Source organism: Rutilus rutilus (assembly GCF_951802725.1).
Source record: "Rutilus rutilus genome assembly, chromosome: 4".
In the NCBI taxonomy this organism is placed as follows: domain Eukaryota; kingdom Metazoa; phylum Chordata; class Actinopteri; order Cypriniformes; family Leuciscidae; genus Rutilus; species Rutilus rutilus.
In genome coordinates, this window is record NC_140212.1 from 16,400,609 (window position 1) to 16,413,197 (window position 12,589).

A 12,589-nucleotide genomic window follows, 5' to 3' on the forward strand; every position below is an offset into this window, starting at 1 on the left:
AATAAATCAAGCAGCAAATGAAAGGAAAAAGATACTTCATGACGCACGAGTGATAGAGAGAAAGGGACGGCAAAGAAAAAGAAAATATATGAAAAGCCCTGTCACGACATATAATGCGTTTAGCCGGCAAACCTGAGTTTAATATGCAATTAAAAAAAGCAGGATTTTACTGCAATGGACATATATTACATAAATATTACTATTAAACAAAGAATAATGACTTGCATTACAGTGCTATGGATAAGTTTAGACACCCATACTAAAGTTGACTAAAAAGAGGAATAAAAAATCATCTTTTGGAAACTGAACTTAATGCCTTAATTTAAAAAATTAGGAAAAATCCAACCTTTAAGGACACCAATTTTCTTTGTGAATGAATAATGTATCGTAAATAAATAAATGTTCTTCCTTAAAATACAGGGTGCATAAGTTTGGACACCCCTATGTTAAATTCCCATAGAGGCAGGCAGATTTTTATTTTCAAAGGCCAGTTACTTCATGGATCCAGGATACTATGCATCCTGATAAAGTTCCCTTGGCCTTTGGAATTAAAATAGCCCCACATCATCACATAGCCTTCACCATACCTAGAGATTGGCATGGTTTTATTTCAGTTAGCCTAATAGCTAGTTTGATTTGCATTGAGAGATGATCTTATGGAAAGTACCCCATGCCAATCTCTAGGTATGGTGAAGGCTATGTGATGATGTGGGGCTATTTTAATTCCAAAGGCCAAGGGAACTTTATCAGGATGCATAGTATCCTAAATTTTTTTTTACAAAAAATACTTAAAAATAAAAATCTGCCTGCCTCTATGGGAATTTAACATAGGGGTGTCCAAACTTATGCACCCTGTATTTTAAGGAAGAACATTTATTTATTTACGATACATTATTCATTCACAAAGAAAATTGGTGTCCTTAAAGGTTGGATTTTTCCTAATTTTTTAAATTAAGGCATTAAATTCAATTTCCAAAAGATGATTTTTTATTCCTCTTTTTAGTCAACTTTAGCATGGGTGTCTAAACTTATGCATAGCACTGTATACTGGCCTATAACGTCTGACGAATATCAATCAATGTTTTGTGCATTTAACATTTTTTACTGCAAATTTCTTGGCCAGATATGCATCAGCAGCTCCAGTCAATATTTTATTTTTAATTAATATAATATAAATTTAACATTCATCAAGAATCTTCTACTTTTATAATGCAACTAGCATTAAATAAAGCTTATACTTATTAAAAAAAATAAAAAAAATAACCAAACTGAATTACATTAGGTTACAGTGTTAAATTTGGTTTACAGTGAAATCAAATCTGTTCTGAATAATAGCATTTTCTAACAACAAACTTGATGAAATTCCCTTACAGTCCAGCAGAGGGCAGCAGGTACATGGTAAAGAAGTGTGGAGGACATTTTCTCTACTCTTCAAGTGCACAGTACTAGAATGCACTGCACACTGATATGTCTGAAAACCACATAGATCAGCTGACTTTTTAGAATTTTGCAACCATGCTACGCTGATGCCACGTAACAATGAATTTGAAACTCCTCTGTTGTGAAGCCTATAAACTGTTCAACTTGAAACAGCCAATAACATTCATTCCGAAAAAGTTGCAAATGCAACTTTCTTGCTTACTGACACGTGCTCAAATACATGCTATGCATTAAGAATGAATGATATTTCCAAGGAGAATTCTTGCTGTGGGCTGAAAGACAGAGAAACATGGAAGATTGGGTGGAGGGAATGGTGGATGTGCCGGCACGTTCAAGGGGAGATGATGTACCTTTTTGGTAGGTGAGGTTGGGGTGGTCACCTGGTTGCTTGGGGTAGTCGGCGACGTGGCGGTGACACTAGTAGGCGCAGGTGCAGGTGTACTGTTGGAAATGCTTGATGGAATAGAAGACTTGGTCTTGTCTGGAAAAAAAGAAATCGTATGTAAATCATTTTCACCAATTAAACACAAAGCTAGTTGGGGAAGCGGTCTGTGGTGGTCAATGTTTCGAACAGTTACCTGCTTCGTTCTCAGACTCTGAGTCTTCCTCCTCCTCTTCCTCACTAGAGCAGCTAGACTCGTCCTTCTTCCCCTCCCCCTCTTCTTCATCCACCTTCTCTGGCTCCAGAGTCTCGATTCTTGGGGCAGTCTTCTCTGGCTCCAGTAGAACCGTTTCTTTACTAAAACACAGATGCACTCAACGGTTAAGCACCACTTACATCAAACTCCTCACACACAAAGCTTTCACTTTTAAGGCCTATTCACACTAAAGCCCCAAGTATACTTGGAATTTAATGCGTACGCAAAGGTATGTATACAATGCGTGTGACGTAAATTTCATCATTAGCATAGTAGACATACTATACATACACAGACTGATTTGTCACATGCACCTTGAATTTTTTGCACTAATTAGTTGGTCCCTAAGGTGTTCACTGTTTGACAGTCGGAAGAGTCGGAAGAGGCGGAACAACGAACAAACTACTGAAGATCGCAACAAGAGTGCTTGTGTGAGGACATTAAGAGATACACACAACTGTAGTTTAAAAGAGTAGGCAAATATTTATATCAGTTGTAACTTCTGGAGAGAAATAGCACAGACACTGGACAAAGATGAAACTTTTAATTAGTATTGGTCATCTGCTTGCAAATGATATGTCCTCAATAGCGGTTCAGTTTTGCCATTTAAAATGGATTAAGTTTATACTACCAGATCCAAGTTTGGGAAAACAGCTATCACATCAACCAAACAATGATGAAAAACAGATTTGTGTCCACACCAAAAGCTCTAGTGTGAAAGCGTCCCAAGTGGATTCAGGTGTGTGTGTGTGTGTGTGTGTGTCCTTGACATTTATGGTAGGGTCAAGACATTGGGCAAACAGTATTATCAATCACATAATGGCGGTTTTTCTCTAGTGAGCAGGAGACATTTACCTCTTCGGTTGTTTCACAGGTTGATTATTGTCCCCAGTAGTCGTAGTTTCTATTAAAGGAGACTTCTTAACATCCTTCTTTTCACTCAGAAGCTAGAACAAACAGAACATGTCAGCTTAAGGCTACAGAACAAAGCAGAATTGTTTATGATTGAAGGTCTGATGGCAAAAGTGTGAAATTACCAGATTCTGCTTCTTTTGCAGCTCTTCTAAATATCCCAAGACATCTTCATCAGCTACGTCAAACGCCGTCTGACCCTGAGAACCAAAATGCAACATTGTTAGGGTTCAATTCGAATCAGAGACATTTTAATTGTTGTTCAGACTCTGAGGAAGACTACACTGAAGCTAGTAGCACAGACAAAGCCATAAAACCCATACCACTTTATTGATGACGTCCATATCACACAAATGTTCTACAAGTATCCGGCATGCCTCTTCTTTGCCCCAGTGTGCAGCAGCGTGGAGCGGAGTCCAGCCATCGTAGTCTTTAATATTTACATCATACCCTGCTTGGATTAAAAGCCTGCAAACAGTTAAAGCGACAGAAATAGCATGATGAGATTAGACAAATCTGGGTTTCTTGGATTTTGGTGCCGCAATCTAAGCTTGGCCTCATTTGCCAAAGGCCTGGGATATTGTGTAGACCAATGGGCTCATTTTTCCATTGCCTAGAAGGCATGTTACGCATGCCAACATTTAGTTGTCATAAAAATACACATTAGATGTGAAGTTTTCAGAGATTCCACACACCAAAAAAAAAAAAAAAAAAAGTATATCCGGTTACAGTCCTGTTGTTTTGGTGCAGCAGCAGATGGAGCAGTTGTCACAGTCATTCAACTCTGACATCCAAAGGCTGAAAGCACCGTAAACAGAGACACAGCCTAACTCCTGCCACACATCTTGAGCAGTGTTTGTTCAACAGCTCATGATAATCTACTGTAATGGAGGCAGATAAACAGGTGACATACTGTCTCGTCCTGTGTACAAGAACCAAAAAGAGTTGAAAGGTGACGTATGGGATGGACCAAGTAAAGCCTCCACACCTGCTGTACAAAAGTTTAATTTGTTTCTACCTTCACTAGCTTCTAAATCTCACTTATTGGCAACAAAATAAAGACGAATATTATCACAGGTGTCCTCTGAACCCTTTGAGGATGGCAAAATGGCAAATTCTTTCTCATGAAGACAAGCAAACTTACTTTAAAACCTCAGCGTATCCCTTGGCTGCAGCGACATGTAGTGCGGTCCCCCCAGACTTGGCGTGCCGGACGTCGTTGATCAGGCCGCTGTTAAGCCACTGTCGCGCATCCCTTAGCATGATCCGCTCCTCCTCTTTCCTGGCCGCCTCGATATCCACGCCTGGAGCAAGATGGAGGGAGGGGCAGATCCTTAGGATTAGTACATATTCTTGACCTGGCCAAACTGCAGGATGTCCACGGAGGCCAACCATTCGAAAAGCAAAATATAGGATACTTCGACATGGCTCATGTGAATGGTGCATGTTTAACTGCAGTTGACAACTACAGGGGTCACTATGTTGACTACAGCGCAGCCAGGTAAACAGTTTGAGGAATGACTGGCATGTCTGTAATAGTGACAAAGGTTTGTTTGTGAGGAAAAAAATGTGCCCATTACAAATTTTTCATGAATTGAAATTCAATTAAATTGTTCAAGTACATGAAGCTTTTATTGACTACTATCTGATTGATAGTACAAAATAACATTTTAATCAAAGTAAATTAACTTTCTGCTGTGCCAGAACATATCACTTATTATTCAAGTGTGCAGAAAAAGAATTCAATGCATACTTAAATTATTTTAATGGTTTCAAAAACACAACATGTAAACTACTTCATACTGGAGGACTGCCAAATAGGTCACTGTACCTCTAGTCTATATACCCTGACATTTACTCAGGCATGTAGAGACCTGGGGCCAGTTGCATAAACTTAGCCACTTTAAGACGGTGCCTTAACTAGTTTGAATATCTAACAGTAAGACAAGGGGTGATCAGTCTTACATTTCGATTTAAATGAGACTGTTGTGCCTTTTGATGTAACTGACTTTAAAAAGTCTTGAAGAAAATAATTAGATGGCTAACTTTTAAGACTAGTCTAAGAAGTTTATGCAACTGGCCACTGAACAGCATTAAGCTAAAACCAGAAACAACAATTGTAACTTGAGAGTATATAACTTTGAAGTAAGCGACCATTAATCATGCCTCAAAATGCTTAGCAACATCTCCACTGAGTATCAAAACAAGGTCAAAACTTTATATATAGAAAGATAACTGACTGCTACTTGACCTTCCATTTTTGTCAGAATAATGAACGTAAAAGGAGGCATCTCAGATTACAAACAAGAAGCATGCCACAACCCTTATAAGGCTACAGGACCAACTGAATGTCCGGCAGGTGCGACTGTTGGGGAAGTGAACTATGATGTGATTAAAGTGTCAGATTTTGATCAGTTTAGCTGGCGAGTTTGACAAGAGAGCTGGAAGTAAGCCAGCAGCATGAAAAAGACAGGTCCACGGGACAGAAATCTGTAGGAATGCCTGTGCAAATTCCATGACAGAGCAGTGCAGTGTAGAGAGAAATATCCGATTGTGGGAAGTATTTATGAAGATTAACAACATCCCTTCATCAAGTGGAGCCTGAATATCACAGGCTTTTCTGGTGTAAAAAGGTGATGTCTAAACAGTAATTTTAAGTACTGTCTATCAGTAACAGTAAAAACCCATTCACTTTCAATAAGAGTTGGTGATTTCTGAGAACATGCCAGATGTCATTGTGAACACAACATTAGAGTTTCAGTGGACATTCGTTCAGAACTATATGCGTGCTGCCATTCGTGTGACTTATCTCTGCTTACGGGTATCAACTAGTTCTTTATTTGCCTGTGCAAACCGGAGCACCAGCACTCCTCAGCAACCCAGGACAAAAGGCTGAAGATATAGCCTGCTTTAAACAGGCTATCGAGATGCAGATTGCTCAAAATGGTGAACAAGTAGCGATGTCACCAGTGGCTCTGCTGATTCAACAAGGCCAAAAGATGGGGGAAAACAGCTTTGCTTTGTTTTTCCTTCTTAATAGTTTTGAATGCATTGTGTAACAGACAGCTGATGAGCATAATGGCTCTTTTTTCTCATCTGAAAGACCAAGGCTGCATGTAAAAACAGGTAGAAAAAAGTAAAAACAGGTAGAACAAAAGTGCTTGGAGTACCAGGAGAATATGCAGCCTTTACAAAAACGAAGAGACAAACTGACCTCCACAAGAGCGCTAAACAACAGCCAAGCGTATAGCCAGGCAGCTAAAACAAACCTAATATAGTTCAAGCTAAATTGAAGCAGGACTGGTGTGGCATCATTTCGAACAAAATCGAGCCAAAACCAAGTTTGTTTCAGGCGTTGAAAACAGCTTGCCAAAGTGAACTACCATTGGCCTGTGGCAATTACGTAATAGGTGGACGTGCTCTGCAGCTTCACCTTCTTCAGTCCATTTCTTCTGTTCAGTCCTTCAAGGTCAGACGTCCATGAGTTAAACATGAACACACTGCAATGCTGAAATTGAAGTTGTAATTGTAAATGAAAGGTGACACAGTTACTGAGAGGAAAGCGCATAGAACACATTTAAATATTGATCTAAACTCGGCTCCCAGCAGTGTGGGCTGCATCGGGATGTTCGCTAACAGTATACCACTGCTTAAGCATTTCAAACTTCTTTTTACCCCTAAGCAAAGCATGAAAAAAAACTTTGCTGTGAGTATACCAGACTTCAAGGCTATTTTATATAAGTTACATTAATCCTCTTCATACCAAAAGTCGGTTATCATCAGACAGATTATGTCACCATCTATGATGGACTTAGCGCCTCCGACATCTGATTTTCCAAGCAACAGGAGCTGGAAATGTCTCTTGCTTTGGCTAGAAGAGGCACCTCGGTCACCTGATTCCCGTGGAAATGAGCACCGGCTAATAAGTCTAAGGGATGACCCTACTGAGGGGGTGGTGGTGGTCTCTGCTTAAGTTTAACCTCATGACTAGGGTTTCGTTCAAAAGGAGACAGGGAGTGGGAAAAAAGATAATCACATTAGAAGAGGTTGAAGGCATTATACAACACTCAGTGTTACATAATGCCATCTCTGAGCTGAGAATAGAGCTGTGTCTTATATTACAATACATGGAGTAAAGCGTGGGCTCCCCTTCCAGTCTGACCACCGAAAGACAAGCATCCTCCTTGATCAGGAGGAGAAGGATGATCCATTTCAGCTGTTCAAACATTAGGTTATGATAGCTGAAGTCCTAAGACTGCGCATGCAGAACTGTGCGCTGGAGGTGTGCATGGGTCTATCATACATGCTTGACACCTCTTCTCCAAAGCTCAAGTATACAACCCTCAAATGAAAGCTGACAGCTGCCATTGGCAGAGCCTCACTAAATGCCCATGAGCGTGGGCTGAAATGCGAATATTATATAACATGCTCTTAAAGAGTGTGACATGCTAACAAATAGCAGGGCAGATCAATTATCAACAAATTCACACCGAATGTTGAGCTGTTAGGAGAGATAAAGGACACGCTTGGTTTTTGCTGTCTGAGAATTGTCTTCTTGCCGCATACCAAGATGGGGCTCATGTTTCAGCAGCTACTGTGGGCTTACTGCTGGTCAAAGCCACAAATGCTAAACCTGAGGAAGGCATGCCTTTCTTCACAAAACATTTGTATGCCTTGGTCAGCCAATATGAATTTTTCAATGGTGAATGTCAATATCTAGTCAAAACTAATTGAAGGCTATTGTTAGGTTCTGAAACAGATTAAAGTGAGAAAAATTAGTTCTGTTAATTGGCCAAACAGCACAGTTATTGGCTGATGTGATAGTCCCAAAATGGTCAAATATCAACTGACTAATCAGTCTTTCCCAATTTATGAGTGACTAAGGCAAAAGGCAAATTTCTCCAACATTAAAGGGACACTTCACCCATTTGCATTAAGCTTTGCATTGTTAGAAACCCAGTCATACTATTGAATGGTTGTGCAACACTCTCTCATTTTCCCCTGAGACGGGAGAAATCCGTTATTTACCTCTTACACTTCCTCCTACAATGACGCAAAAATCGTCATTTTGCGTCATTGTAGGAGGAAGTGTAAGAGGGGGGGATTTCTGTTGAGACTACAAGCACTCGTTCCTCATCTTTCCCAGGGGGCGGGACCCGCTCACGCTACAGACCTATTACAGATCAGTGGGTGGGACTTTACTCTCTGAAACTGAAAGCAATATCCTCCATCTTGTTTGAAGCTAAGCTAACAGGCGCTGTGGAGACAGATGTAAAGTTATGACAATAGCGGAGGAGAGTACTCAATATGATATAGACTAGAGGAAGAGGATTTCGGAAGTCTGATGCTTGAATCAGGTGTTTGTGGCTACCTTTATAAGCCGCATTATAGCGAAGAGCAGCCGAGGCAGAAGACCTGCCTGCCGCGGACGAGGAGCCCGGACTGGCTCGGGTTAGGGCGGACTGGTGGCGCCGGTGATCTCACTATGCAACTACGAACCGCTACGAACACAGAGATAGAGTCCGTCTGTGGCAAAGATTTTCAACGATGACAATTTCTCCTGGACGAAATCTCTGAATCAGACGAGGACACGGACGTTTGTGTTGTGAACTAGTTTCCTAGTTTCGCACCGCATATGTTCTTCTGACTGAACATCCAGGTACCATGCAATAATTCACCTTTTCGAAAGAAATACAAACGAGGAGTAATGCACTAATGAGTTCGCCAACTAACTAGACATTTTGTGTGAATGTGAAATTAATTTCAAGCTCTGGTGGTAGCTAGACTTGTAGACGGAAGAGTGATTTCTCTTATAGGCAAATATGCGCTTTCTGGATTAGTGGGAGTGGCTTGCGGAGCTGTGCAATGTGGTGCATTGTGGGAGTTGTTGTCTTTCATACAAATGCGTCCTGAAGTTATTTTTTGTCTTTTCTCGGTCACAAAGGCACCAAATTCAAAATTTCTTTTACATTTCGACTACATATATGACCCACTTTAAATAAAAAACAATGTTCAAATGGGTGAAATGCCCCTTTAAGAAAAACTGAAATATAGGCAAAACACCACAAATTATTCTTAAAATAAAAATAAATACATTTTATCTTTTTATAGACCTTATTCACAGCAGTGCCATCTTTGATTTTTAATGGGAATGTAAGCGAGGCTGTGAGGGACAGACACGCATCTCTTCAATGGGCTGTACTGTTATTTAATGTGTTTTTGGATTGTTCTGCTCATGAAACACTGGAAAAATATCTTTCCAAGAAATTTCAGTTGACAAAAAACTCCCGACAATATAAGCTGTGGACAATTGTAAGTAATCTAGGAGATTTATACAGCTTTTTAAAGCGGATGCCATAGGAAACACGGCAAGTCTATCCCTCACAGCCTCACTTTCGTACCTGTCATGGCGCTGCTCTGAACAAGGTCTATTGAGGCTTTTTCCTTCATTATGCTATCAGGACAGTTGCACCACCCTGACACTGCTTATCAACCAGCAAGAACCTTGGTCTTGGAGCTTGTTCAAATCAAATGTATGGCTAAAGCCTGTTCACAGATTTTCATAGAAGAGAGGGAAATGCTACAGCTCCATCTCCAGCCGCTCTTGCCTCCTCTCCTGTGTCAGAGCAGTCTTTATTATCTGCCGCTGATACATCCTGGTGAGCAAGGAGCCAAACACCACCTCAGGCTGTTAACGCATGTCTGAACAGTGCCTCTCAGTTGCAGTGGGGCTCTGTTTCATCATCAAGACTGGTAAAGGCCAAAAATAGAAAAACCATTCCATCTAGTTTGGGATCATTACAATGGGCAGCGGGTTAAACGAATCATGTTTCTCCATTATGTAAGAGACATCACTACAGCCGGCCGCACCGACCTCCCTAAATCCTTTATGACTTTGCACACGCATGACATACCTTGGACATCAAGTACACAGGCAAGTCCACAGGCAGGTTAAGAGTGGACACAGGAGAAAGGGCGTTGTGTGTTGCGTTACTGCCTGAGCACTGCTTTAATATTAATTCTGAGTCAATGCACCCCGCTGGAGTCCTGCCAAGACTTGCAGCCTCAACTTGAGTGCACGGCAGCTGGGAAAGTTTAGCATGATGCACATATCACCCCTGGCCATTTGTACAAGACAATTCATTTGAAGAACTCTGACTCAAAATCATCAGAGAGCAATGATCTCAACCACAGCATGACGCGGACATGACACTAAGCCTTGTACACCCATGCCAAATCATTGTCAGTAAAGATGAAGTTTGGAGTGCCTGTGAAATGTGTGTCAAGGGGAGGTAGCAGTACCTTGCCGGTTGATCTCGTTTTGCAAAAGCTCCTCCATGGCCTCCTCCTCTGCGATATCCAATGGTGTTTCTCCCTCACTGTTTACTACACCGACATTTGCACCTTGACCGATAAGATACCTGTGAAGACATGACATGACGTTTAAAAAGGCAACAGGTGCGATTAGTACAATCATTTAGAGATCCAAATTGAACTGACAACTGCTCATTTGGAATAAAAAAAGAAAAAGGAAAAGAAAGGAATGGGGCCTCATTTTATGTGACTCCCTTCATAGACACCTCAAGACAGTGGTGATTAGCATCTTAATCAAAATTCCTTGAAGTGGTCCTTCACTTCTGTTACTGGTTAACAGCGTGGATTCATGTCACAGAGTGCATAGGCTTTTAGAGTTATAAAGGAGTGGCAGTCTCTTGCCTGAAAGACCGCTTCAGCATTGACCTTGGCGTGATCAACACATCGCCCTCACTAACCTCACTGCTCATGTGTCAGATTCAAAAACCACAGCACTAGGGAACAAGACCGCACAGACCTGCCCTTACTACAGTCTGGATCTTCTTACATATTCAAAGCAGCTCAACTAGCAGTTTCTTAATATGAATCAAACACTCTTGCAAAACTTGTTGCAATTACAGAATACTAAGCCCTCGACTTATGAATTATTGTTCTTTGCAACTTGTTTGAAACTGGTCATTCAACAACAATGTGATGCGCCTTCATTGTTCTTGCTTTGCTGAGATTAATTTGCTTGCAACGTCAAACCAGACATCAGAATCAAATATCTTGCAGGGTGGTCAGAATTATAGAGAAAAAAAACAGGCTTACTTCTTCAAGGCATGTGCGGAACTACAAATTTTTTAACTAGCTAGTCGGTTGCTAGTCAACCACCCTGGCTCATTCGTATACATATTAAGGTTGACACATTTGCGGGCAAAATCCATGGTAATCCACATGATAGGGAAATTACTGACACAGAATTCGCAACTGGTTCAAGTTGGTCATGCAGATGTGTCATGTTGACCAACAAAAGCTGCTTGGTTTGAAAGTGACTTGTCTAAGCTGTGCTGCATGCATTGCTACAGTAATGATAATAGACCTTTTGACCACGCCTTGAGCCTTGTCCCCATTAGTGGTAAAAATAAGCTATTTTCAGAATTTAGGATGGTTTTCGAGAAGAAACTTTGGGAAATGTCCAATTGCATGTAGAAAATGTGCATATTAGTATATAAATTGTATATCTGAATCATAAGGCTTTTCATAGGTGTTTCATAGTGTACCATTTTGTACACTAACCACTGGCAACTGCTGTTTCGGGTTCTAGAAAAATTAGTCCTATAAACATACAAAACAGGTCAGAGTACTCCCAATATTCAGGACAAAAGCAAGCTTGTTCCGTTTTACTGTTTGCCCCATTTAAAAGTCAGCTGATATTTTCTCTAGAGTGCCGTGTTCCCTATACAGATCTCAAGCTTCCAATATAGCTCAAGCATGAAAATCAAAATTAAAAATGTCCGTTTCATATATTAGAGTGACACTGACAACACAGCAACAAAGACAAAGTCTTATGCCTAGAGTATTGTGCCATGGCTTAGCGACATTAATTTGTCTCATTTGCAGCATTATTTGTGAAGCTGCCTAAGTACAGTGTTTCCAATCTGTCACCTCTAAGATTCCATGACGTTCAGGACACTGCCTTAGAAGGCTGCTGCGTATGTAGGTAGGCAACAATACAGATCACTAGGTTATGAAACAATCATTTCATAGAAGAGAATATGTTTATCAATTCTCAGTACAGGAAGAATGACTCAATGAATGGAACTGGATTCCCTTCAAGCAGAGTGTCAGATCATATGCACCACAGCTATGATTTCAGCACAGGCTAGGTGCTAATCCATCCCTATGGTGTAGCATGAGAACAGAGTTCACTTTGGGCTTCAAACCTGGGCTGACCTCTTAACCAGGTTACACATAGCTGGCAAAAAAAACCCTATCAACATATGAACTGTGAGGGAAAAAATAAACTAGACGTACACCTAAGCGTTTAAATATTTCATCACATGCTTTGGCTGAACACCTCGCAACTACGAGCGACTCTTAAAATGCACTTGACTTCCTAAAATGAACTTCTTAAACTTCTGAACAGTAATGTATATACAGTGCTATGCATAAGTTTAGACACCCATGCTAAAGTTGACTAAAAAGAGGAATAAAAAATCATCTTTTGGAAATTGAACTTAATGCCTTAATTTAAAAAATTAGGAAAAATCCAACCTTTAAGGACACCAATTTTCTTTGTGAAT

At 40.5% G+C, this 12,589-nt stretch overlaps 1 protein-coding gene across 4 annotated transcripts in view; it reads right to left on the reverse strand.

The window, feature by feature from the left end:
• Positions 1-12,589, reverse strand: part of ppp1r12a (protein phosphatase 1, regulatory subunit 12A) — a 51,870-nt gene that overhangs the window by 10,747 nt on the left and 28,534 nt on the right. For all 4 annotated transcript variants that reach the window (XM_084406194.1, XM_084406196.1, XM_084406197.1 and 1 more), the window contains exons 3-9: positions 10,293-10,411; positions 4,135-4,294; positions 3,314-3,458; positions 3,116-3,190; positions 2,934-3,025; positions 2,019-2,179; positions 1,791-1,921 (exon numbers count right to left, since the gene is read on the reverse strand). In XM_084406194.1, the coding sequence (XP_084262320.1) occupies positions 1,791-1,921; positions 2,019-2,179; positions 2,934-3,025; positions 3,116-3,190; positions 3,314-3,458; positions 4,135-4,294; positions 10,293-10,411 (883 nt within the window). The remainder of the gene's footprint in view (positions 1-1,790; positions 1,922-2,018; positions 2,180-2,933; positions 3,026-3,115; positions 3,191-3,313; positions 3,459-4,134; positions 4,295-10,292; positions 10,412-12,589) is intronic.